This window comes from Lynx rufus, unplaced genomic scaffold (assembly GCF_022079265.1).
Source record: "Lynx rufus isolate CCGP_SWC_20201006 ecotype Redwood Valley unplaced genomic scaffold, mLynRuf1.p SCAF_8, whole genome shotgun sequence".
Lineage (NCBI taxonomy): Eukaryota > Metazoa > Chordata > Mammalia > Carnivora > Felidae > Lynx > Lynx rufus.
This window is the reverse complement of record NW_025814896.1, coordinates 104,950,330-104,976,821: the sequence shown is the minus strand read 5'-3', so window position 1 is coordinate 104,976,821 and position 26,492 is coordinate 104,950,330. Positions and strand designations below refer to the sequence as shown.

General features: G+C 50.0%; 1 protein-coding gene across 2 annotated transcripts; it reads right to left on the bottom strand.

Moving 5' to 3' along the window:
* Nucleotides 1-750: 750 nt before the first annotated feature.
* Nucleotides 751-25,804, bottom strand: MALL (mal, T cell differentiation protein like). 2 transcript variants are annotated; one of them, XM_047067636.1, is made up of 4 exons: nucleotides 25,697-25,804; nucleotides 5,732-5,899; nucleotides 3,256-3,378; nucleotides 751-966 (listed from the first exon to the last, which is right to left on the bottom strand). In XM_047067636.1, exons 1-4 carry the CDS (start codon nucleotides 25,802-25,804, stop codon nucleotides 904-906), a joined length of 462 nt encoding a protein of 153 aa, XP_046923592.1. In that variant the 3' UTR covers nucleotides 751-903. The 2 variants fall into 2 exon arrangements, with proteins under 2 accessions (XP_046923592.1, XP_046923593.1); XM_047067637.1 differs by lacking the exon at nucleotides 3,256-3,378.
* Nucleotides 25,805-26,492: the final 688 nt, after the last annotated feature.

Genomic DNA, 26,492 nt, shown 5'->3' with positions numbered 1-26,492 from the left:
CCCACAGGAGAATCCTTGCGTGGAATGTTCTGCCTCCTTCCTTGATGGTCTTTCCTGAGGGAGAAGGTGGCTTCTAGTCCTTAGGGGTGGGTTTCTGGATCTCTGGCACAGGTGTCCTGTGGCCTGGAAGTTTTCTGACAGCCCGATTACGGGGAAGTAGAAGCAGGACCCACCCTCCTTCCCCTCTGCTAGGTCTTACTGTATAACTGTAGAGTCAGTGACTTATTTCTCCCCACAAATCTACCCTCAATGTTGCTTTTATGAAGATGGGGAGGAAAGGGAAGGGGGAGTGGAGTGGGGGTTCAGTGTGGCTCGTCTCTGTCAGCTTCCCCGGGGCGGGGGGGCAAGGAGGGCGGGTTTGGACCACAGCTCGAAAGCAAAGGCAGAGCCATGCAAACTTGCAAGGTCTGTGGATCTTCAGATCTGAAGGCACTGACAGCACCATTTTGATTTCAAGAAAACAAGACTGAACGTCCCCGTGAACCTGCTCTAGGGAACCTCACTCAGTGCTGGGGCGGAGTCCCCAAACAGGCGTGACGATGGCAGATGTGGGATTCTCAATGGCGGCGAGGGCTTCGGATATCAGTTTTCCAATAGAGCGAGGTTCCTTGTCAGATGAGACAGTTACCTTCCCAGGCAAAAGCCAAGCCAAACAGACACACAAGCAAACGACCCCCTCCCCCCAGCCTTTGCATATTCACCATAACGAATTACAACGTCCAAACAGACGCGCCAGAGTGCGATCTGGTCACTCAGCCTGAAAAGCTGGCCTGTCCATCCCATCGATGTTTTTGTTGATCTTCCGTTTACCATCCAGATGGTGGATGTTGAAAACTACTTTTGGGAGCCGATCATCCAGGTGTTCACAGGGCATTTCTCCCTTCGGCACGGCTCCCCGATTCTTCAGTGGTAATAGATGCTGAAGGCATGGAGAATGTAGAGCAGGGTGGTCATAAAGGCGAAGAACTGGCAGAAGACGAGAGGTTCCGTGTTAGCCATGGCCGGATGGCCGCCCCCACCCCTCCTGCACCTGGGTCCGGACTGGACTCCTGAGATCTCTGTAGCCTCACGAGCTTCACGGGCTCCAGGACCCTCACCTCCTCCCGCTGCCCAAGCCAGACACCAGCCTGACTCCTCCCTTCTCCCACCACCACGTCCAAAGCCATCCCCAAACTCATCTGCGCGTACCGCCTGCCTATCTCTTGGTACGCCCACTTCTCCCTTGTCTTGGCTGCCCTCATCCTTCGTGGCCTCAACTTGCCCACTTCTGCTCACTCTTCCCCTCTGATCTGTCCCAAGAGGAAGATGTGATCGTGTTGCTCCCCTCATGTGGTTGAAACTGTGTGGTGAGTCCTTGCTTCTCAAGAGGGAGGCCATTGCCCTTGATAGGCCTTCCAGGCCTGGCTGGCCATTCCAGCTTCGCTTTGCCCCACTGTCCACTCACACCCTGTTCTCGTTCCTTCCTTCACTCATTCATTTAGCAAATACCTTTCAGGCACCTGCTATACTTCAAAAATGACAGCACACAAAACATTCAAAAATTCCTATCCTCACGGCGCTTACATTTCCGTGGCAGAAGCAGAAAATAAGCAAGATTGGGGCGCCTGCGTGGCTCAGTTGGTTGAGCATCTGACTTCCGCTCGGGTCATGCTCTCGCAGTTCACGAGTTCAAGCCCCGCATCGAGCTCTGTGCTGACGGCTCAGAGCCTGGAGCCTGCTTTGGGGTCTGTGGCTCCCTCTCTCTCTGCCCTTTCCCTGCTCACACTGTCTCTGTTGGTCTCTCAAAAAATAAACAAGTGTTGGGGCGCCTGGGTGGCGCAGTCGGTTAAGCGTCCGACTTCAGCCAGGTCACGATCTCGCGGTCCGTGAGTTCGAGCCCCGCATCGGGCTCTGGGCTGATGGCTCAGAGCCTGGAGCCTGTTTCCAATTCTGTGTCTCCCTCTCTCTCTGCCCCTCCCCCATTCATGCTCTGTTTCTCTCTGTCCCAAAAATAAATAAACGTTAAAAAAAAAATTATAAAAAAAAAAATAAACAAGTGTTAAAAAATTAAAAAAAAAAAAAAGAAAGAAAGAAAAGAGGCAAGCTAAACCAGTAGAGTAGCTGGTTTGATGGGGATAAGTGCCCAGGAGAAAATAAAGCAGAGAAAATACAGGGCCCGCTGGGGAGGGGGAAAGGCAAGGCCTTCCCGAAAAGGTGATATGTGAGAAAGCAGCAGAAGGAGGTGAGGGATTTGGAGCAAGGGCGTCCCTGTCGGGGTGGAGGCGAGAGCCAGGCTCTGTGTGGTCAGGGAGCAGCGAGGAGGCCAGGTTGCTGGAGCAGCTGGCCGAGAGCGAGCAGTGGAGAGAGGTCAGAGGGTGCCGGGCCAGACCGTGGAAGGGTGGTGTGTGGGCGTTGGCGTTAGTTGGGAGTTTAAGGGACTTAAAATTGTTTGAGGAGGAGGGAAAGGAGGCGGACAGGTTGGAAACACCTAGTGCTTGTCGGGCACCCCATTCTTACAATTGGGAATAACACTCCATGGCAACACCCCTTCCTCCAGCCACCGGATCCTTGCAGGAGCCCCCAGACTGACCCAGGCCTGGATCTTTCTGGTCACAGCAACCGGTCGGTGTTGGGCTCTCACCCAGTCTGGGTGTTAGGTCCTTTCCAAGAAGTGTTGGAGGCAGGATTGAGGAAAGTTAGGCCGCCAGAGGAGGAAGCTGCTGGCTGTGAGCAAGCGGCCATGTGAGGGCGCCATTCCACAAAGGGAGAAAGGCAAGCAGCGCTGGTCCTAGTGGACCTAAGGTCTTGGGGGTCCTGCTCTTCCCACGACTGGCCGGGCCACCTGGCCCTGGGTTCTATCAGCCAACGTGTTAGCCCTGTGGACTTGTCCTTGAAATAAAAGGACATTGGAACGGTTCAGCCACGCCGAGGAATTGGAGTTCCTTTCCACAAGCGGTGGAAATTCTTCCCATGGAAGAGAGAAATGTGCTCCAGCTTGGGTTTTAGAGAAAAGAATTCTGAGGGCAAGGCTGGGCGGGGAAGCAGAAGACGTGAGATCGCAGCTGAACTTGGGCTTGGTACCCCCTGAGCTCGTGCAGACACACACACACAGCACACACAGAGACACAGACGCACACAGACACATGCACACACACATCTCCTTTCCTCCAAGCCCCCTTCAGTCTAAATCAGGGCCCCCCCATTCCACAGCACACAGAATTAAGCCCCCTTCGATGTGCTCCCCACCAGTGGCTCCGTGTTCTGCGCAGCACTCACCGAGGCTGCGGTGTTTATGTAGTAGTTCCTCAGGTCCGCGGTCTCAGAAACGATGGTGGCATGTGCTTGTAAGACAGCGGCACTCATGTACAGGATGCCAGTGGTGCCGTGGTACAGGCTGTCCTGGAAAGGAAGAGGAGAGGCCACGGCCACCGTCATGTGGGCACTTACGCAGGCGCACACTTCCCTCTCTGACCACACAGCCGGGCGGAGGGAGCAAAAGAGACAAGCCTGCTCCTCCGACTCCTGCTTTTTTCTTTCACAGGGTTTCTGGTGAACAATAGCGGATTAATAAACGGCAACGGGGGCACCTGGTGGCTCAGTCAGTTAAGCATCCGACTTCGGCTCAGGTCATGATCTCGAAGTTCGTGAGTTCGAGCCCCGCCTCGGGCTCTGTGCTGACAGCTCAGAGCCTGGAGCCTGTTTCAGATTCTGTGTCTCCCTCTCTCTCTGACCCTCCCCCATTCATGCTCTGTCTCTCTCTGTCTCAAAAGTAAGAATGATAAAACGTTAAAAAAAAAAAAGAAAAAAATTTTTTTTAAATGGTTATCAGTTCTGGAAGGAATGTTGTCACAGGCGAATTGGCATTTTGCAACCCCTAATGAGATATTCAACTCAGGAAAACTTATTAGGAGACGAAAAAAAAGTATCAGGGGAAAAGCTGATGGGTAAGCCTGTCACAGTGGAAGAGGGGCCACCAGTTGCCACATGTGATACGACTGGAACCCACTTAACGGAATGTTGTTTCCAGAAAGGTGTGAACTCATCTTCACTGCAGGGACTTGGAGGACCAAGTCGCATCTCACCAGGAAGAAACAAACAGACAAACCCCGCTTTCTTCAACAGCGTCCCTGGCAGGGAGAGCCATTGGAGGTTAAAGGTACCCAAGAACCCTCACTACCAAGTGCAACGCACGGCCCCTGTGAGGATCCTGATCGAACCGGCCAACTGTAAAAAGACATTTCAGGTGTAATCGGGTGAATCTGCATATGGTCTGGGTCTTAGATGATACCGAGGAATTATTGTTAATAACTTTATGTAAGTGTCATAACGTAAGGAAGTTTGCATGTTTCTTTGGAGGCAGACTGAAATGTATAGGATGGAATGACATGTTTTGGATTTGCTTTAAAATTCTTCAGGAGAAAAAAAAAAAGGCTAGGTGCAGCAAGCGTGTTTAACACTTAGTAGTGTAGGAATCTGGGTTATGGTTACTTGAGGGTCCATAATATAATGGTCCCTACTTTCGTATATGTCCTAAATTGTTCAATACAGAAAATTTTTATTTTATTTTATTTTATTTTATTTTATTTTATTTTATTTTATTTTATTTTATTTTAAATGTGTATTTGTTTTTGAGAGAGAGAAAGAGACAGAGCACGAGTGAGAGAGGGGCAGAGAGAGAAGGAGATACAGAATCCAAAGCAGGCTCCAGGCTCTGAGCTGTCAGCACAGAGCCTGACGTGGGGCTTGAACTCATGAACTGTGAGATCATGACCTGAGCCGAACTTGGACATTCAGCCGACTGAGCCACCCAGGAGCCCCAAGACAAAAAAAATTTTTTTTAAATGGTTATCAAGATGATGTGACATGAAAACAATGTAATGACATAATATTAATGAAAGAACTGACATCCAAAATTATTGGTTCAATGTGATTATATATACATTTTACATACAATTTGCAAGGAATATAGGAGAATGCACCCAGTGTTTGTGAGAGCACCACGGGATTGGGGGATTTTTTTCCTACTATCATTTCCTTTAATGCTGCTCCCATGATTTAACCATAAATAAAATTTAAAGGGAAACGCGTCAGGATGCGCTTTATATAGAATATGTATATTCCTAACAAGGAAGATGATGGAGGGGAATACAATGAAAAATTTGCTGTGGCAGAGAAATGCTTTCATTCTGGCTTAATAGTAAACACAGGAAAGGGCACCGGGTGGCTCTGTCAGTTAAGCGTCCAACTCTTGATTTCAGCTCAGGTCATGATCTCACGGTTCATGAGTTCAAGCCCCACATCGGGCTCTCTGCTGTTTGTGTGGAGCCCACTTTGGATCCTCTGTCTCCCCTCTCTGCCCCTCCCCTGCCCTTTCCCTGCTCTCGTATGCGCTCTACCTCTCTCTCAAAAATAAATAAACATTAAAAAAAAAATAGTAAACCTGTGAAGATGAAAAAGTCTTGGATCCATAGTGACCCAGCCCTGAAAAGGCCTCTGGTCCCTGGTCTCTGCTTTTCAAATGCCATCTGAAATGATTGTAATTGGTCATTCTTCGTGCCTTACTTATGTACACCGTTTTTGAAGTGGGGGGGATCCCCCTTTTTAGCAGTCCTCACCTTCTCCATGGAGCAATGAAGTCATTTACCTTCTCAGCCTTTCTCCTTCCCCACCCAGAAGGCCCTTTGTCCTCACAATACCCAGGACAGACATCAGGAGGAATCCAAGGGCTTGGGTCACCCTCTCTGGTTCTTACCAGGACTCGCCAGGACTCATATCTTTTGTAAAATCCAAACAAGTAAGACAACAGGAACATCAGGGAGATGAGAAAAGAGGTGAGTGAGACATATATCACCCATCCTTGTAGCAAGGCGTTTGCTACCTGGGTGGCAGCTACCAGCATCCAGACCCAGCACCCAAATACCTGTAAGAAAAAAAATAAAACAAGAACCTTCATTTGCTTGTGTTGGGCATAGTTCCCTTTGCAGGGCATCTCTCTTCTCCTCTGTCTCTGGTTACGAGCTCTGCAGATGAAGTTAGGGGGGAAGCAAGAGGGAAATGGGGAAGGAAGGCTGGCCCCGAGCAAGAGTAGACTTTGTTAGAAAACTCAAGTGGTTAACACAGAGGTCACCAGTGGAGGGACTTGGGCAGTTTGGTTTGTGGATGTGTCTTCTTGGCCCAAACAGTGTTGACATATACAGCCGTTATATACATTTCTGAATAAGTTGCCAACATTTAAAACAGGATATTCCACAGGAAAAATTTCGATTTTAGACATCTCTTGAGAGGTCTGTAGTTCTAGCCACAGTTGAACACATTCCCAAGCCAGAGTAGGCTGAAATGAGTTGTGACTGTTTCTTTAAAAAGGACCCAGAGTCCTCAGTGGACCACATCCCCTTCACCCCCAACTCCACGCCCTTGTGTCGCACGTTTTATGTTGCTCACTTTCTCTGTGGAATGGTGCTCTCCTTCTCCTGGTTCCCTTTACTCACTTTTTAGTGCATTTAGTTTGGGCCCCTGGGTTATAGTATCTGACACCCTGTGGTCAGATAGCAGTTGGGCAATACTATTCCAGTTTAATCATCTCTCAGCTCTGTCCAACCTTTTATTATCCTCTTGGTGGAGAAGCCAAATCTTTTCTATGGACTCTGCCTTTGTTTGCTTTTAGCCTGGGTTTATACCCATGTTAGTGAGTCCAGGGAAAGAAATAAATGTCCACTAAACAGCATGTTCAGTTAGAGGCCTGAGGGAAAGGGTCAACATGAGCACCAAGTAGTTTTGCCATTGGTTTGTCTCAGAGTTTCTGTGCTCCTCTCCTTCCTGGGTTCTCCTTAGGATATCCTTGTGAGCCTCCTTTGTTCTCCCTCTCCTCACTCTTGTTAAATCTATGCTTCTAAGCATCGTATAGGTTGGCAATTCCAGGTCTTCAGTCCCACACATCCACTTGCCACTGGATGTCTCTACTCAGATGTTCCACAGCAGGGGCCAGCTTTGTACTTACAGGATCCCGAGAATGAGTGCCTTATTAAATTTTGCACCCTGAGCATCTCATCTGCCCCACCCCAGGCCTGTCTTTACCCCCTCAAGATCCTCAAATCCAACAGTTACAAAATCTGAACTCATTGCCACGTCCTAATTCCCTCAGAACCCACTCATCTCTGCACTTTCTGAGAATGACCCTTCTGAGGGAGAGAGTGATGGGTTTGGGAATGAGTGTAACAAGTGATAATGTTCTACTTCTCACACTGCATGGTGGGAAATTGTTTCTTTTATAAAGCAATAAAATAATTACAAAAAATGTGTTGGACTATGAGACCACTGGAGATTTGGAGTGATGAAGAGACAGAGCCAAGGATGGCTCCCAGATTTGAGGTATGGAGGAAGCACACCACCAGATTTAAAACTTTGTGTAAAGTTACAGTAATCAAAAAGAGTTATCAGTGCAGGTAGCTCACATTTCTGCTCATCTCAGGCGATAACTCATCCCTTTCCCTAGTTCTGTTGCCTTCCACACAAACTTTAGAAGCAGATTGTCAAAATCTACAGTATCTTCTGGGGCTTTGTGTTAAATTTACGGATCAATTTGGAGGAGAATTGACATCTTTACTATGATGAGTTTTCCAATCCATGAACATGGTATGCCTCTCCAATTATTGACGTTTCTTTGTCTTCTTTTATCAATAGTTTGTAGTTTTTAGCATACAGATATGGTACACACTTCCTTATATTTATGCCTCAGTATTTTATTTGGGGGGAGCTATTGTAAATAGTATTGCTTTTTAAAAAATTTCATTTCCTGGGGCACCTGGGTGGCACAGTAAGTTAGGTGCCTGACTCTTGATTTCAGCTCACATCATCATCTTGTGGTTTGTGGGATCAAGCTCTGTGTTGGGCTCTGCACTGACAGCTGGAGCATGCTTGGGACTCTCTCTCTGTCTCTTTCTCTCTCTCTCTTTCTCTGCTTGCATTCACTCTCTTTCTCTCTCTCTCAAAATAAATAAATAAACTTAAAAAAATAAAAATTTCATTTCCCAGTTGTTCAATGCTAGTAATACAAACATGACTGTTTATTTTGTGTGTTAACATTGTATCCTGCAAGTTGCTAAATTCACTTATTTGAAGAAATTGTTTGGTAGATTCCTTGGAATCTTCTGTGTATCTCATTAGGTTTTAATTTTTATGATTACAAATAAGATTGAGCTTATGTGCACACATTTCATCTTCTGTAAAATTTTTAATTGTTTTTTATTGGTTCCAAACTTCTTATGGGTTTGTTTTTCTTACTGATTCACAGTAATTCTTTCTAATAGTGTGGATCTTGTTGGCTGTGCGAATTATTGCAAATATATTCCTCAAGCACGTGTTTCACACATTTTTATGATGCCTTTTGATGAACAGAGTTCTTAATTTTAATGTAATTGAATATGCTCACCTTTTCCTTTATAGACTGTTCTTCTTCGGTCAAGTTTAACAAATCCTTCCCTACCTTGGGTCATGAAGATAGGCTTTCTGGGACCACTTTCTTCCTGCAGTACAATCATTAGTAGTTTCTTTGGGAAAGGTCAGTTGGTAGTAGTCACTTTGATTTGTCAGAAAATATTCTTATTTTTCACCCTGACAATTATTTCCTCTCCACACTTCTAAGATATTTTCTCAATGGTTCTACATCTTTCTATATTTTCCATTATATTCCAGCTCCATTGTTGCTGCTGAGAGGGCAGCTGTCCACTGCACTGCTGTTCTCCTGTAGGAATCTGTCTTTGGTATCTGGCGGCTTTGGGAGTCTTCTATCTTTGAAGTTCTGCAGTTTGTGTTGAAGCGTGGGTATCTTTGTACTACTTTTGCTTGGCATTAATTTCATATTCGATACCTGATAATTCCATTTCCTCAGTCTTGGTGCCTGATTCTGCAGTTTGTGGCTTCTGTTAACTTTCATTCCTGTTCATTTTTTCCCTCCTATGTTTGGTGAATTCTGGTTGTGAATGACTGTGGGAGTAGCTCACTTCTGAATGATGCTATTAGAGAACTTCTGGATTAAACAAGTCCAGTTATTTCTGTCTAGGTGAACTGAAAGATATGCAACTTTCAGTTCTCATTTTCATAACATACCCCTGGCTTCCTGGGACGAGCAGTTCTCACCTTACAAGTAAGCAAAACATAGACATGGATATGTCCACTGTCCCTGATGAGGCTTCCACTGCTGTTATTCTGGAGAGGAAAAGCACTTTGGGATTTATAGAGAATTTATGAGCCCTTAAGGAGAGAAAAGGAACAGGAATTGAGAAGCCAAAACAGATTAGGAAGGTGACCACAAACAAGGCTTTTACTGGGCTGGACAACACATTCAGAAGCTTCACCTTCATGTAAAGACCAGCTCTGGGAGCACATTTCCCCAGATCTCAATAGTCAGTGTCCATGTGAATTTTGCAAGTCTTAGGTGGAGCCTGGACTAGCTCCACGCTAGTTGGCTAGCGTGTCCTGAAGAGGGGGTGTTGAAGGACAAAAGCCGCTGTCCCCCTTGAACTGGGCTCCTGCATGTTGATCTCAGTGACAGGGGTCTGCTGGTGCTTTGGGGCACCTGCAAAGCATCCTCCCCACCGAGACTTGGGAAGCGCATAAAAATCCTGGCCCCCTGTCAACACCCAAACGATGCTAGCTGCTAGTGGCAATGGTGTTTGGGACTTAGTGACCGCACCGGAGCTCGTCAAATTTTAGACTCATTGTAGACCTCGGAAGGCAGAGCATGCTGTGTGCCATTCACCGCTGTATTCCTGGTGCCCAGCGCAGGCCCTAATACAAGGTGGGTGGGCATGGGGTCAAAGATCATCCTTCAGAATGAATCAATGATGACACTCCATGTTCATCAGGTGCTTTACAGTTGATAAGGTGCATTTGCTTAGACAGCCTTGGTTAGTCTACACAGCAGTTCGAACTCCTTGGACTTTCTGAGACCAGAGAACTGCCACTTCATACCTGACACTGGTTATTGCCAGTTCGCCTCTGCCAGACCTGGGGGGTGTGCCAGAGTGCCTGAGCCCCACTGTGCCTATCAGTGCCTGCAGAGGGCGCCCCCCCCTCCCCGCCATCAGAGGCTGCCCTGGGCGGACGCTGTCAGTTGCACATTATTTACACGTCACACTAAGTTCTCCCCACAGTGTGTGAGGTGGTGCCGTACTGGAGGGGACTGAGACCTGAGGTCACACAGGACATGGGGTAGGACAGCTCTGGATCTCTTCTGGCAACCAGAGTTTACGCCTGAGGGCAGGGGCCTCTGAGGGCTTGGGTATCTACTCAAATTGCCTGAGAATCTTCTTGAAATGGCTTTAGTGTTGCATAATCAATGTTATGAAGGGGAATGTTATTTTTTATTTCCCCACCCTCTACCTTCTGGACAGAAGAAAGGACCAGGGCCAAGGACAAACTCCGGGCGAATTTAAACCCAGTCTTTCTTACCTCGTTTCTGCCTCCAGCAGTCTAGATTGGATTCTTTATAGGTAAGCCCGTTTCGAGTATTTGTCTTTACTTTTTTTTTTTTTTTTAATCTATATTTAGCTTTCCAAATTTTCTTGGCAGGCTAAACTGCTCTCTTATTTGAACCTTCAGTTTGTATTTTCCCAAGAGCAGGAGATATTTTTAGATGTCTGGGGCTGGCCTTCAAAGTGGAAGAATATTTTATTATAGTAAGATATTGTGATCGAGTGGATTTCAAGTACGACTTTGCTCAGGGTCTGTTTCTTACGAATGGACACAGATTACTCGTCTATGCATTCTGCAAAGGCTGAACCGAAATCTGAAGAGAGCTTTTACTGTAGGATGGAGTTTAACAACAAGTTTGGTTGCTTATTCCTCCTTCGAGCATGGAGAATAGCTCCTTCGAGTGCAGAGATCTGGTGAAAGCACTAGAATACAGAAACCGAGTAGCCTCACCCGGATTGGTGCCTGGGAGAAAAGCTGAGATTCCAGGCCTGCGGAGGCGGAGAAGTTGGGCTCCGAGCATCTCATCACACCACAGAGAAAACTTTCAAAGGCACCTGGGGTTAGGTCAGGAGGATTCAGAAGGGTCTTGTTGACAATTTGATAGGACAATCTGAGCTTCAGATAAGGATAACGGCTGTGGGTTGAAATACAGCAACTAAATTGAAGTCCGTGAGTTGAAAAAATACTTTCAGAAAAGCCCCCTTTTGGGGTCATTTTGGGGGGGAGGATGCTTATTATTTCGGAAGGCAGCTGTGCCCATCGTTATACCCCGCCCCCCCGATGTTTATTATTGTGATTGCTGCTTAAAAAAGGAAAAGAAGGAACAAAAAGTATGGTGTAGAGGTAAGGAGATTCTAAAATACGTGGATGCCTGGGGCTTCCCCTCTGAGTCCTGTTACTCCTGGGGTCTTTGAAAGTCCATCTGGGGACTCTGAGAAATCCCCAGGGTCTAGGTCCTGCCCCAGAGATTCTGACTGAGCCCATTGTGAAAAGTTCCCCAGGCGGTGCAGTTAGGACCTGAGAACCCTGGGAGCCTCTCTCTTTGTTTCCCGGCTGACCCACCCTGTTTATGGACGCAGCATCCTTCCTCCTGGGTTCCAATTCAAGCTCTGCCTGCTCGGCAGGTTATTTGACTCATCTGTACTTTCATGCACTTGTCCATCAAACAGAGGAGGTGGGGATCGCCTCTCTCATCGGATTCTCGTGAGAACTAGCTAAGTCTCCCCAGCACACGGTGAGCGTGCGGTAACCACTGTTGGCCATGTTAGCCATCACCATTTGGAATGGCACAGAAGACCGGAGGGAATGTTCCCCGACAAGGAGCCAGAGGAGGGAATGTTCAGGGCCAGTCTTGCTGAGGGAGGGGAAGTTCACTTCTGGGGGAGCCGGGAGAACCACCAGCTGGGTGAGTGAGAGAACATTTAGGGGACACACATCCTTCTGAGGAGTCGATGGAAGTTTCGGTCATCTAGAAAAATGTTACCTATGTACACGCACGACTTTTGTCTACAAATCTGGGGACTCGCAGACCCTCAAAGCCCACCTGCGGCTCCCAGGTTGAAATCCATTGTCATCTCCAGGCTAAGTAACAGTGCCATCAACTGCTGTATTATTTTGACAGTATCAACCGAAACATTAAATACACATATTGTTTGATCCAATCATTTCACTTTTTCGAGTCTGTCCTATAAATAATGCACAGGAACAAAATGGTGAAAGTACAAAGTTGTTTATTGGGGCCTTGCTGGTTATGGAAAAGATAAGATACATCTTAAATGTGCATCCAGAGAGGACCAATCAAAGCAATTATGTTTGCACAGTGGAACACTCAGCAGCTTTCAAAAAGAATGAAAAAATCTTTGTATGCCAAAGGGAACAAGTTCTAAGTACCGTAAAAGGCACAGACCAGCGCGCCCAGTGTGCTATGATTTTTGTAGAAAAAGAAGAAAATGTATGCGTGCGTGTATGTGCATTTGTTTGCAGATGCACAGAATGCTTCTGGAACGAGACCCAATAAACCAACCAGTGCCCCAGGCTCCCAGGAGAACTACTTGACAGGGTGTTGAATGTTTAAACTAATTAAAAAAAATTTATATTTACAAAGCAAGAAAGAAAACCCTGTGCCAGATGATGGAGGCTGGCTTCAAAGGTCAAGACTTTTGAATGGGAGAGACAGGAGAATCATCTGTTCTTTGGGGAGGATGAATCCGTCCACCCAAATAGACCAGGTGGGACCTGAGGCCCCTGATGAGCAGAGCAGGTGAACTTCACGCATGGAGAGGTTCTGAAGACAGACACCGCCCTGGAGATGACCCCATGTGAAAGGCAAAGGAGGAGTCGAAAGGATGCACGGTCTCAGATTGCACGGGCCGGGACTCCGGGATGAGGCGGGAGGTGTGGGCTCGGGCGGGGCAGGTCAGGGGGTGAGAGCCAGGGAGGAGCACTGGGGCGATACCCTGCTGGCAGGTTTTTCTGCATAGCTGGGCAGTAGCTCAGCGTTGTGGGTCTCACCACCAGCACCGCATTCCTTTGCTTACCACTTAATTTTCATGAAGCACTGCCTCTCTTTCCCTTCCCTGGGACTTGGGGGAACGCAGGCTCCACCACAAAGCCTCAGAAACTTCAGGCCGGGAGGACAAGGCCTACATGAAGACAGTGAGGCCCAGGAGGTAACGGTGCCAAGCGAGCTGGGGGCTCCTGGTCCCACTGATGGCCCCGGGCGGGGGGGGGGTGGTGGGGGGAAGGGAACAGACTCCGTGAAGGACAAGCTCTAGCATTGCCCACTGTGGGAACCCAGACCCCCTGGAGGTAATGTAATCCACGGTCCCTCACATTCAGGAACCCCTGGCCCATGAGCTTTAAGTCTGGGGTCTCTTGGCCATTGCAGAAACTTTTTAGAAAATTGTATAGGGGCGCCTGGGTGGCTCAGTTGGTTAAGCGCCTGACTTCGGCTCAGGTCATGATCTCACGGTTCGTGAGTTCGGGCCCCGCGTCGGGCTCCGCGCTGACAGCTCGGAGCCTGGAGCCTGCTTCGGATTCTGCGTCTCCCTCTCTCTGCCCCTTCCCTGCTCACGCCTTGTCTCTCTCTCTCTCTCTCAAAAACAAGTAACATTAAAAAAAAAAAGAAAGAAAGTTCTATGAAATACACAGAACACCATTTACCATCTTAACCGTTTTTAAGTGGTACGATTCTACGGTGCTAAGGGCATTCACGGTGTTGCGAAACCATCGCCACCGTCCACGTCAACAATGCTTTTCATCTTGCAAAACTAAAACTCTGTACCCGTTGCCCACTCACTCTCCCCTCCCCCTTCCCTGTCCTAATCTTTTGTCTCTATGAATTTGGCTACTCTAAGGACATCATGTGAGTGGAATCATACAGGATTTGTCTTTTGGCGACTGGCTCATTTCACAGAGCATAATGGCCTCACGGTTAATCCCTGTTGCGGCCTGTGTCAGACTTTCCTTCCTTTTTAACGACCGAATAATAGGCCATAACACGAACACACCACATACATAGTTTGCGCATCCATTCCTCCAGTGATGGGACGCTTGGACCGCTTCCTCTTTTTGGCTGTCACGAAAGGTGCCGGTGTGTGCAACTATCTGACGCACGTTCTTTAAAAGGGAAAAAATAAGACGGACCTCATCCTGGGGCTGTGCTTTGGACCCCGTAATTCTGGTGCAAAATGCTCCTTCAGACAGACCCACTGTGTTTGTGCTGGAGCACGTGTCCGTCCCTGGGTGGGGGGTGCGGGGGGTTGGGGGGTGATATCAACTCAAAATGCCTTCACTCCAGGGCGATTGTAATGACTCAAACCCAAACCACGTGGCAGGAAGGAGAGCTGTTACTATTTTTCAACCCTAAGATTTTTTAAACTGATTGTAAAAAATGATGTTAACAGCAAAGGAATTTTTTGGTATATTAGGTCCCCTTCCAGCCCTAGTGCTCGCGCGTACGTATTTTCTATAAAGCTGGAAATCGTGATGGACATGCATTTTGTATTCTCCTTTATATATTTTTGGATTTTGCTACGTGGCTTGATACTAAAATTGATTCTTGGTACGCAAGGTCATTCTATTCAGTTGGCCTGAGCACTGAATCTGTGAACACGGAGTCATTTGCTCCTGCAAAATCTCTGGTCACAGTATTTTCATCAACTGATCAACACATACCTTTATTTGAGGTGCTTCAACGCATAGCTTTATGTTAGGTGTGTGTGTAAAGACACCTTATTTCATATATGCTCTTGAGTCATTAACACTGAACTCTTGGCCAACAGCACTACAAGCCTGTCGAGCACGTATTGTCTATGAAAGGCAACTCACGGGGTTCTCGTGCTGAAACCCTAAACAGCACTTCAGCACGAACCGAGGGGCTATTTTAAACAGCAAAATCACCAACGAGAAGCACAAAAATGTGAAAGATGTGCCCCCAGACAGACTTTGGAAAGGACTCTTGTTTACAGGATGAGAGCTGAGACAAGAAGGCACAGGGTAGCGTCTTGCTCGGCCTCAGCTGGGAACATGCACCTCAGACAACCCAAACGTTTTGCTGCTCTGCACGGGCCCGCCAATAACCACGAGAGTGCTGTGAGTATTGTTTAGCGACTGCGAATAAATTGTCGCGACTACATACGTTTGCGAAGAGAGAATCCAGTAATGACAACTGACTGCACTTTTCAATGCCACAATTACACTCCATCAGGCTGAAAAATGTCACTTACTCAATGAGGCCCCTGTGCCTGCACATTGGATGTCTCCGGCTTTTCCCGTTACAGACAATGACACAGGAAATAGCGTTACAGAGATGGTTGCCTTCGTTTAACTTGTATCCTTGACTTTCCCAACTGGGCTTACTGGTAGGAGGCGTGGGCAGGGAGGGGTGACTTTCCACCATTCACTAGGCTCATCGCAGGCCCAGGCTGGGACATTTGTGTGACCGAGTCTGGCCCTTCCGGGGGAAGACATCAGGGGACTCCCGGGAAAGGGTTCTTCCTGCCTAAGGAGACCAAGATGAGACTGTCTCCGTTCTTGCTCTGGTCATTGCTGTGTCTGTTATCAGGCCTGGAGCTATGAAACGAAGAGGACAGAGGTGGAGGAAAACGGCTTGGGCCCTGGCGACGCAGCTATGCTGCGAAAGAATCAGCCCAGAGGTACAGCTGGCCGAGACTTCCCAGAACGTGACGTGGTCCATTCCCTTCTGCTCAAGCCAGTCTGAGCTGGCGACGGCCATTGGCACGGCACTGCCGAGGACCAGCTGGGATGCCTGGGACCTCACCCCCCTCTTAGAACACCCTGCTGGCTCCCCGTGACCCGCAGACCAAACTCGGGCCACGGCCCTGCAAGCCCAGCCTGCCCGACTCTCCCCGCTCTGCGTCAGTCTCGCTGAGCCTCCGTCAGTGCCCCCGGCCCTGGGGCTTCCAAACGTGGGCTGAGATTCATGGTGAAATTAGTTTGTTAGTTCGTCGCCAACAACATTAAAAAACTAAGTAGGCTGGGCTAGCAAGCAGGAGTATGTTACCCATGGGAAAGGGAAACAGTGTCCTGAATCTGTTTCATTGCACAGACACACACCACACATGCACACCTGCACACACGTGTACCGGGTTGCCACGAAAGCATCTCTCTTCTGTGGGCCCCAGTCGGTGTTGGGGAAACCTTTGCTCTGGAATGCCTTCCTTCCTCTAGCCAAGGGCCTCTGCCTGTGCTGGTGTGCACCCCCTTCCACAGTCCTTTCCTCCACAGCACTGTCTGGGGCAGACACTCTTGACATTGGGTCCACAGCACGGCTGCCATAGCAGGAGCCCATCGGGGACCTGAGGGCCACACTGGGGCCCATATGGGCCGCGTGAGCCTGGGAGAGGAAGGGAGCGGGAACGAAACTTGACAGGAGCCCTGGGTGGGACAGGTGGGAGGGGTCCTGGAGTGTCCCACATCTGCAGTGACTAGAACTCAGTGTGGACGAGCCAGGGCAGACACAGCTGGGTGACGCTGGCCTCCTCTGGGCTGCCTCGGGGAGCCGGGCGCTCCTGGGCGGTCCTCACCCAGCTCGGAGACCCCCGTGCCCACATGGGTGCTGCCTACAGCCCATGGGGCAGCTCCCGTGCCTGAGTCAGTGGCTGCCAGCCTGTGAAGTTTCTGAGCAAGAATCATTACCTCCTTCGTACAGCGGGGGGGGGGGGGAAGGAAACAGGTTCTGGGAGGCCAAGCGACTTTCCCAAAGTTACTCATGGGAGCGCGCCAGGCCTGGACTGGAATCCAGGACCCGCACACACAGCTAGCATTGTATGGAAGTTCTACGCTCCATAATTTAACCTAGGACACTTCCAAACACTGAGTCACTACATCCTGATTCACAGAGGGCGAGTTTTCTCTGTGGCTTTAAGGTTAGCAGGAAATTGTGGCCCAGGCCCCTTGGCCTCCGGTGAGGGCCCATGTCTTATCCGGTCCACTCCAGGAACAATAGTGCCGGCCAGAGCTCCAGCTACCACCGCTCCTGGCAGAACAAATCATATAAGGAGGCCTTGGTACCCATAAGGCAAAGGAGGGGCTGGCCGCTGGCTGGGGAAAGTCTGTGCCTACCTTGGGGTGTGTGCCTGGGAGGGGCAGGATGCCGCCGCAGGGGGAGGGGCTGGTGAGTCAGCGGGGGGCCTCCTCCGCCTTCCTCCCCTCCCTCCTGGCTTCCTCCCCCAGGGCCACTGCACCCCCCACTGACCCAGCTTTTTATTGACCGAGCAGTACAGATTTTCATAAAGTAGGGTAATAAAACCATTCTTACCCATCCAAAGTCTAAAGAGCTTTTCCTTCTTGTCTCTTTAAAAAAAAAAAAAAAAAAAAAAAAAAAAACGAAAAACACTAAGCACTTTTAGGGCAAAAGTGTTTTTTACCCTCCCTTTTTAAAACTTTTTTTAACCTTAGAAAAGTTAGAAAGTACAGAAAAGATGTAAAAGCAGATAAATGCATCCCGCTCCCCAAGGTGGCCTGGTGGACAGGCTTCCTCCAACCTCGGTCTCTTTCTCTTTGGCTCCCACTACGGTTGTCAAGCTCACGTCCCTTCGGGTGTTACCAGAAAGTCACCAGACGAGCCCAGGAGTGGGGCTCAGGGGAGGTTCTCCACCTGGGCCCACAGATGTTTTGTGTCCAAGATGGCCGTGATCCTGTTCTTTGTCAGGGACTGAGGACCCGTAGTGATATCACTATTCACTCTAGTCCTGGTTGACTCCTGCTCAACTCCCCCTCCCCGACCTGTCTATGACCAGACCTTTGAGGGCAGGGACCAGACCAGGGTCACCTCCTCCAGGAAGCCACTCTTGACTGCCAAGCCCCGGGTGCATCATGAGGAGTGACCTCCCTCATGGTTATTTTCTCTCTCCACTGCCTCCTCCTCAGGCCCTGAGCTCGGATACAGGACCCGGCCCTGTGGTTTTTGTGTCCCCAGTGTAGGGCACGGAGCCTGGCACAAAGCAGGCTGTACATGCTGCCGAGTTGAGGAGGAGACAGGAGGTGGGTTGCTGGACCCTCCACTCCCTAGCTGCTCAGTCTCATCTCCCTGGGCCTGATTACCATGCAAGTGGCCCCAGCTGACACCTTCTGGGCCTGCTACTCTGGCCCAACCACAGACTGGCATTTCTGCCAGAGCCGGGACAGAATGGGGACAAACACCCATTTGTTTCATCCCCACCCATTTCCTGCTCCATTACTTCACGGGCCCTAGAAATTCTCCAGGTCGGGAGCGTCCTCCCTCAGAGAGCAGAGGGGCTTCCCTGGGATGCTTTCCTACCCCTGCTGCTTTCATACCCCCCCCACACCCCCCCCCCCCACCCCCGGGCACATAGGAAGGACTATATAAAAATGTGTGTCAGAGAGGACGATGTTCAAATAGACGTACCATCCCCCTCCCACATCCATCCAGCATCACCTGGGCAGAGAGAAGGTCCAGATGGGCATGGGGGGTGGGATGGGCTGTGCCCAGCTTGGAAAGCAGAAAAGGCAAAGCTCAGAGATTCCCTCCAAGGGGAGGAGCTGAGTTGGGCTTTTCTGATACAGGTCAGAAGACTCTGGGGGCCCCTGTGATATCTGGCCCTTCTCTCAGACCCACCTTGGACCTTCCAGGTATAGCTTGAGGTGGGAGGGTGGGGACTGTGTCTCAAAGGCTGTGGAACCTGAGTTATGGGCTGGCTCTGTTGCAAGCCCTGCGTCGGCCCCAAGCAGACATCTATTCTGGCCGAGATGGGGAAGATCTGACCATGTGGTGACATCTGGGAGGCAGGGCTGGTTGGCAGGTATGGGACGAGGCAAAGGAGGGTCTGGCAGAGATGAGAGGGGTAAAGGCCAGGGAAGCCTGGTGTGGGCCCCCCCCCCCCCCACTTGGGCCCGCTTCCTGCCACTTGCCAATCTGGACAACATTCCAGAAACCTCTTCTGCCTCCCACAGATCAGCTGTGCCCCAGGGGAAAGTTCTTAGGCAAAGAGCTCCTGGAAGGGCGCTGGCAGCAGGTGGGGCACTTTTCATTGACGAGACTTCTTATCTGGGGTTCCCTGCGTTCCAGCAGGTCAGAATGTGCCCTGCTACTCTCTGCAAGAGGACCCAGTTATTTCCTTGAAAACACCTATTAGTTAAGGGAAATCGTCCTGGCGGGCTGACCTTCCAGCGGCAGCTTGGAGCCTGTCTTGTCTGAACTGAGACTGGCCACCAGTTCAGGGATGGCCAGGCTGTCGGGGGAAGTCCAGACTTGGGCAGGAGGGCGTGTGCAGACGTGGACCATACCGGTTAGTTCCAAGGGTCTCTCAGCTCAAGCCCGCCCTTGTGTGGTCTGCTCTGTGATGTGGGCTGGAACTCTGCAGGCCACAATTCCCAGCCCCCTTAAGAAGTTGGAGTTTTGCTAGGTTCTGGCATTGGTGGGGGCCTGGAGGGGGCCTGGGATGGGAGGAGGGTGGTGGGGGCTTCCTGTTGGCTGGTCTGGGTCCTGTCACTGTCACTCTGGCAGCAGCAGCAGCAGCAGCCGTTGGCTCCGACCCCAAGGTCCCCGTGCCCCTCCTCAGAGGCCTGAGAACCAGCCGGGCAGGTTTTCCTCTGGATGTCCGAGCACTGGCCACCCTCTCCGGACTCCGGCCACTCCGGGTGCTTATTTCTGGCTGCCTCAGCATCTCCTGTCTACTCTTTCAGCTTTTCAACAACGGCATAAACAAGTCCCTGTGTCGAGTCCCCTCTGCGTGCAGTACCCACTGTGGTTTCTGCTTCTTCCTACACCCTGACGGCCGAGCTCCATTTATGGATCTCCTTGGCTAATCTCCCTTTGCCCCATTAGGCATCAAACTCCAGAAGGCAGGGGTCATGTCTGCCTTCGTCATCTTTATATCCCCATGCTTGGCACAGAGTAGGCGCTCAATAAATACTTGTTGAGTGACTACGTGGCATTGAGGTATGGCAGTCCCCTCTTTTCTTACAGCCTGATGGCATGCATTTGTTAACTGCCTGGTCACAGGAAGTCCTTGTCCGAATAAGCGAACGTCTAATCCCTCAATCCAAACCATTCAAGAATGCCAAGCCCCTGCCTTGAGTCAGCGTATCCTAAAGACTACCTAGTTCCTGGAGCCTTTGGCAATGGGGGGGCTGTGCACCCTGGCTTTTCTCTCTTTCCTATCTTGGGAAATACCCTTTGTTAATACCTTCTTAGCAGTGGTAGCATCTCAGTAAATAGCTGTTGGTTCACAGCTGGAAGTTTCTCACAAGAGACCCATACTTTCTACGAAGAGGTCCGGATGACAAACAATAATAAAACACGTGGGCTCACATTTCTGGAGCGGTTGCAACGTGGTATTGTCTTCTGGGAATGTCCTTACTGAGACCCCAGGGCTGTCTTACAAGATCTTTGCTGTTACTTTCTCCATTGTTGAGGCTCAGAGTGGTTAAGTAATCTGCCCAGGGTCTCACAGCAATTAAGTAGCACAGCCAGGCTCTCCACCTTGTTCTGAATGACTCTATTTTACCGAACCCGAACACACTGGGGCCTCCAGAGTAAGGGTGGGACTGGTGCAGGGAGGCTAAAGCGGGTCTAGACAACTCGGGGAGGTTGACATCGACCACTTCCCACATTGCCCCTCCTGTCCTTCCCTCCCAGGGCCTGGCTCTTTCCCAGCCCCACTCTGTAATCCTCCTTCCCTGTTCCATGTAGTCCCTTGCAGGGGGCCTCCTGGGGCATTATGGTGGGAATCAGTGGCACCCTGGGCATGGAGGTAGTTAGTTCCCTCATCCTGCAGAGGAGCGGGTAGGGGGAGGCCAAATGGGGGTGAGGCAGGGGGTGAAGGGAGGGACAGAAGCAACAAGGATGAAATAAAATGGGCAAATTGAGCTTACTTTTGAGTAAACACTCCCCACAGTATGGAGAATTGAAAGGGAAGCACAGAAAAACAAGGGAAAGGATTTCTCCCTTTGAAAACCCAGCTTTAAGGGGATGTCACGACAGAGGGGAGGGCACCTGCCCTGAGCCAGGCCTGATGTGAGCCCTGACTCCTTCTCTCAGCCTCCGCAGTAACTTCAGTCGGCACAGGTGACCAGAAACCGCTTGAGGGCCAGCAGGTTTTCAGACAGGTTTTTACATATAAACAGAGTAAAAGAAGAGGCAGGCTGAAATTACGGTAAAGCTGGGGATTGGGTTTAAGCAAGACATAACGGTGACCTTTCTCAGCTGGAAGATTCTGGAATGAGCTTCTAGGGGCATCACAGTGTTTCCCTCTGGCCACAGTGCAAGCGAATTAAGAAGCTGAACACATCAAACGCCAGTGTGTCCGAATTGTTTCATCTTTTAACTGGCTGACTCCAGAAATCTTCTTAGCTGTTTCTTTTTTAATTAGTTTAAACATCGAATCAATTAAGTTAACTAGTGAAAGGTTTAAAATCAAAAGACTTCCTTGGACTCTGTTTCATAGAACACTCCCTGGGTCACAGTCGCCTGGGTCAGCTCTTGGCATCCCCCTGTCATCTTGTAAAAAAGATGAGTCAACTCACGCCAGGCAGGTAATCAGGTAATCGGCGCCCCCCCTCCCCCACCCCCCGCCCACCCCCAACTATGCGCACACTGAAGAGCTGGGCCTGGGTCATCAGGAGCTGGGGGGTGTGGTGCTGTGGGTCACCTGGTCGCCAGCCTGCCCCGCTTGGGCACCAGCCGGCTCACACACTCTCTGAACGAAAGCCGGATGGAATACACCACGTCTGCTCTCACCTTAAAATGCACTGATTCGCCCTCGAAGATCACATTTTGAAATTAACATCGTTTTCACATGGGAAATCTGAATTCAACGGCAAACCGAACAAAACATGAATTTTAAAGTTAAAATCTAAAAAAAAAAAAAAAAGTCTCCTCCATCGCTGGTGGGGAAGTAAAATGGTACAGGCACTCTGGAAAAACAGTTTGTCAGTTTCTTAACAGGAAGTAGGCACACTCACGATACGACCCAACGCTCACACTCGGGCGTTCTCCCAGGGAGGTGAAAACAACATCCACACTAAAGCCTGCTAAAGCCTGCGTGTGAACGTTCACACAGCTTTATTTAGAATAGCTAAACACTGTAAGTAAGCAACTAAAATGTTTCTCAATGGGCCCATGGTTAAAGAAACCACGGCACGTCCCTGCCCTGGAATACTAGGAGAAATCACAGGAAGAAACTGTTGGCACACCCCCCACAGCTTGGGTGCCCCTCAGGAGGGTTCTGAGGCATGGAAGAGGCCAATCTGTAAAGGCCACATGCCCTATGGCTCCATTTATTTATATAACTTACTTGAAATGACAAAATTATAGCGATGGGATTAGTGGTTTCCGGGGGTCCTGGGGGGGGCGGTGAGGGAGGACAGGGTGGGTTGGGGGGACTATAAAAAGCAAGCAGGAGGAAGATCTCTGTGGTGATGGAACAGTTTTGTATCTTGACTGTGGTGCTGACATGAATCTACATGCGTGAGAAGACAGCACAGAAGTGTGGACATATTTTACCAATGTCATTTACCTGGTTTTGATGGAACCAGTGTTATAAAAGATGTAATCACCGGCGGGGGTGGGGGGTGGCGTAGGGAGCTGGGGGAGACCTCTCTGAGCTATATCTGTAACTGCCTATGAATCTCTAACTACTGCAAAATACATGTTTTTCAAATGTGCATTTTAATGTTAAAGAGTCTAAGATAAAGCAACTTAGGCAAAGACCTGTAAGAGCAGTCTCTGGGTGCAGAGCTGGTAGGGAACATGGAAAATTCTCTTGGAATCTATGCCACCCTAGTTTGTCGTTGTCATGACTGCAAAAGAGCCCGACTGCTTGCTGCTGGCAGCCGGGGTGGCAGGGGGGCCTCAGGGGAGCCAAGGGGAAGAGCTCAGGGCCTCATTGGAGCTCTTCCTTAGTTCTGTTCTCCTTGTATTTTGGGCCCCTCATTCCCATGGAAAGGCCCTGGGCACAGACCCTGCTCTCCAGATGTCACAGTGGGTGTTTAGGAAACCACCACCACCTCCACTCTGGGCCACCCCCCACCACGGACTACATCTGCATCTGGGTATGGATTTCACTTGCTCTGCCCCTTTTTGCTGGCCTGAGCTCCTGGTTTTAGAATGCACCCTCTGGACTCATGTCCTTAGAAAAACACATGTGTGTCTATGACGCCTCAAGCCCCCAGACTGAGAATCTGCTGGGACTCCAAGGCCTGGTGCTCTGGTGTCGGCCCCAGTGTGTGGCAGTGGGCAGCATGCCCAGGTGACCAGGGACAGAGGCGTTTCTGCTAGGCTGATCTCGCCCTCCTCTCCAGCCCAGCACGTGTGCTGCTCAATGGGATCAGAACCAACTGATCAACTTGACCTTCTCCGTCCTCTCCCATTTACCTCCCCATCCCTGGCCCAATATGAGGCAAGCACACTTGATTCTGTAGTTCATGCTTGGAATGCTGATTTAAGGAAGAGGCAGGTGCAGAATAGCATGTACAGAATAACCCCATTAAATCCATATTTATGCGTGTATATATATATATAATATAATAATATATATAATTATACATATATAATTATATATAATAATATATAAATATAACCCATATTTATGCGTGTATATATATATTTATACACATAAATATGGATTATATTTATTTCTGCATTTTCTAAGTATTCCCACGATGAATAAGGATCACTTGTGAATTAAAACTAAAGTTGTCATGCAGAAACATCAGACAAGGCCGAATGAAAGGACATTCACAAAGTAACTGATCAGTACTCTTCAAAAATGTCAAGACAAAGACAGAAGGAGACAAAGGAGATCAGATAAGCAAATGCAACGCGGGATTCTGGACTGGATCCTGGACCAGAGAAATGACATGGGTGGGGAAATCAGCACAATTTGAATGAGGTTTATTAGAACAGTTGAGCAACGGAAGTATCGGTGCTAATTTCCTGATTTTGATGGTTAAATTAGCTAAGATGTGGACCTTAAGGGAAGCTGAGTAAAGAGTATATGGGAACTCTCTGTACTGTTCACGCAGCTTTGCGGTAAGTCTGAAGTTACTTCAACAGAAAAATAAATGAAAAAAAATCAAGCCAATGACGATATCTCACCCCCTGAGATACTTAAGGCCCCAGAGACCAGCATAAGGAGCCCAGCATCATGGGGTTGGGTCCATGAGAGGCCCCTCTCACTATCACTTCCCCCTGGGTTTCTCCCTAGTTCTGTAAGCCCTGTCCCTCCAGCCTCCTGCCTTGCTGGTCTCTCCTGGACTCCAAGCCTTTTTCCTTTTCTTGGCTGCCAGCCTGTCTTTTGAGATCCAACACCAAAACCGCCCCCTGAGTGGTATGCCTGGACCCTTCCCCGGCTTGACAAGGTCAGATGGTCTCTCATGCTGGTGTCCCAGCCCAGGACAGTCAAGGCCTCAAGCATAGTCTGACTGTGGAGAAGTGCTCGTGAGTCTCTCTCCTGCAGACAGGGAACCTGGGAAGGCGGGCCCTGTACCAGGGGCTTGCAAGATTGACATAAATCATGCGCTCAGTATGCAGTGGTGGACTAACCAGGATCCTGGCAGTTCATGTGGTTGTTCTGAGGTGAGGAACACACCTGGGTCCGGGCACAGAGAACTTTCAGGAGCACTAAGATGTCATCAGTCTGGCAGGATGCCCATTCGTATGTCCCCAGGGGTTCAGGCCTGGCAGAAACCTGCCTCTTGGGTGGGGCCTCAGCTGGAGCCACCCAAATGCTGGGCCTGCCCTGCCTGCCTTCCCTTTCTTGGTGCCATCAATGGGCGCGCTTTAATGAGTTTGCCACGGGGTCACTCGATCAGGCCCAGCTTTTGGGCAGATGACACGAGAGTGCTGGTCAGGTCTGACTGAAAGCCGGAACCGCTTTCTACCTTTCTCTCCCTGGCCTGGGGCCAGCACTGCCAAATTTGGAGCTGGTGAGAAAATATCACCCATAAGCTAGATATTTCACAAGGTGTTTGAAAAAAACGAAACAAACTCCTTTGCCCTGAATTATTCACTAGACTTTAGTGTCCCCACAAGTAGAAAGGGGACGGTGACAGCCGGCTCAGAGAGGACTGGGGTTTGACTGACACTGTGTATGCAGAGTTCTGCAGACTGGAACACGCGACCCCCCCCCCCCAGCCTGCCCCCAGCAGGGATCAGGGCCACCATTCAGCTGTAGGGCACCTCAGAGAGTAAGTTACGCAGTGACACGTTCTAGTGTGCGACCAGGGCGTCTCACACAACTGTTTTATGGCAGATGTTGTCAAAAGCTACCTCCTGAGCAGAGTCTACAAGTCAAAGTTCAAAGTCAGCTGACAAGACAATTAAGAAAATACGGGAAGACCTTCTCTCAGAAGGAAACAGTTCCCCCATTTTGAACTTTAGAAAAGCCGAAACAAGCAAGGAATTGGAGAAAAGAAACCATATAAAAATCCATTTCCAACACCTTCCTGAGGACCCAGAATATTTAAGCAGCATCCTCCCCCTGCTCTTCCCCCCACCCCAGCCCCTCCAATCACCAAGTGGCCTGCTTGTCACCCGTGGTGGGTTTGTTTTGGAAGGAGGAAACCCACCCATACTGCAGAAGCCAGAGGAGCAGAGGGAGGGATTAGGGACGTTCGGGCTGAGTCTGAGTCGTGGGGGAGATCGGAGACCACATCAACTCTGGCCCGGGTTCCCTTTCTCCAGGGAGTGCTCTCTAGCCACCGGCCAGCTCCTCCCAGGCCCTCCCCTTCTGCAGGTGGCCCACGAGGCAACACTCACCAGCTCCGGCAAGAAGAAGGCGTAGGGGATGGTGAGGAACAGCGAGACCCCCAGGGGCACGTCGGGCGGGGAGTAGCTGGTGGCGGGCGGCGGGTCCGGGGAGGCCATCTCTCACCCAATGCCTGGTGCCCTTGGCTCCGCAGCAGCTCGCCGGCTCCGCGGGCCGTCAAATATCACCTCCTGCCCGACACACCCATCGGACGTCGCCTGGGAGGGAGAAAAAAAAAAAAAAACGTTCCAGCCGAGCAGGTCCTTCCACTCCCTCCAGCCAAAAGCCTCCTCCGTGAAATGCGAATGCGGATTCGGATTTGCATCAGATGGGCCTTGGCCCGCTGGGGCACAGCCTCGGGGCACATTGAGGCAAGGAGGGCGGGAGTCTCTTTTCTTCCTAAGGAATTTTTGAATCCTGGAGCATATTACTGCAGGGGGTGCCAGCTACAGCCACCACGCCTCAACCCTCAATACAGGCCAAGGCAACTCGCCACGACAAAGACTGTTTGTTGAGGACCTACTAGGAGCTGAGCTGAGCTAAGCAATCTGTAGGCAACTCTGGCCCTTCCCACAGCCGTGCACAGGGTTATTTCATAGCTTTCCCAAGTAAGGACACTGAGAATCTGTTAGGTCAAGTTAAGGTCACAGAGCTGGTCACTGACAATGCTGGGTCTTATATCCATCTGGCCCTGTTGCCTGGGTCCCTCCCTCCCCACTCCTGGGGGCCACCCTCCATCTCAGAGGGAGAGGAGCCGCACTCACTTCCAGCTGCGGTCCCCAGAGACTTGGCGGTTCCTCACCACCC

Excerpts from the sequence above, each read along its gene's own strand:
- MALL (XM_047067636.1), bottom strand. The coding sequence starts at position 25,804 with ATGGCCTCCCCGGACCCGCCGCCCGCCACCAGCTACTCCCCGCCCGAC. Across the intron at positions 5,900-25,696 it reads CCTTCTTCTTGCCGGAGCTG|GTATTTGGGTGCTGGGTCTG; the intron begins GTGAGTGTTGCC and ends TTTTTCTTACAG. Across the intron at positions 3,379-5,731 it reads ATGAGTCCTGGCGAGTCCTG|GACAGCCTGTACCACGGCAC; the intron begins GTAAGAACCAGA and ends CTTCCTTTCCAG.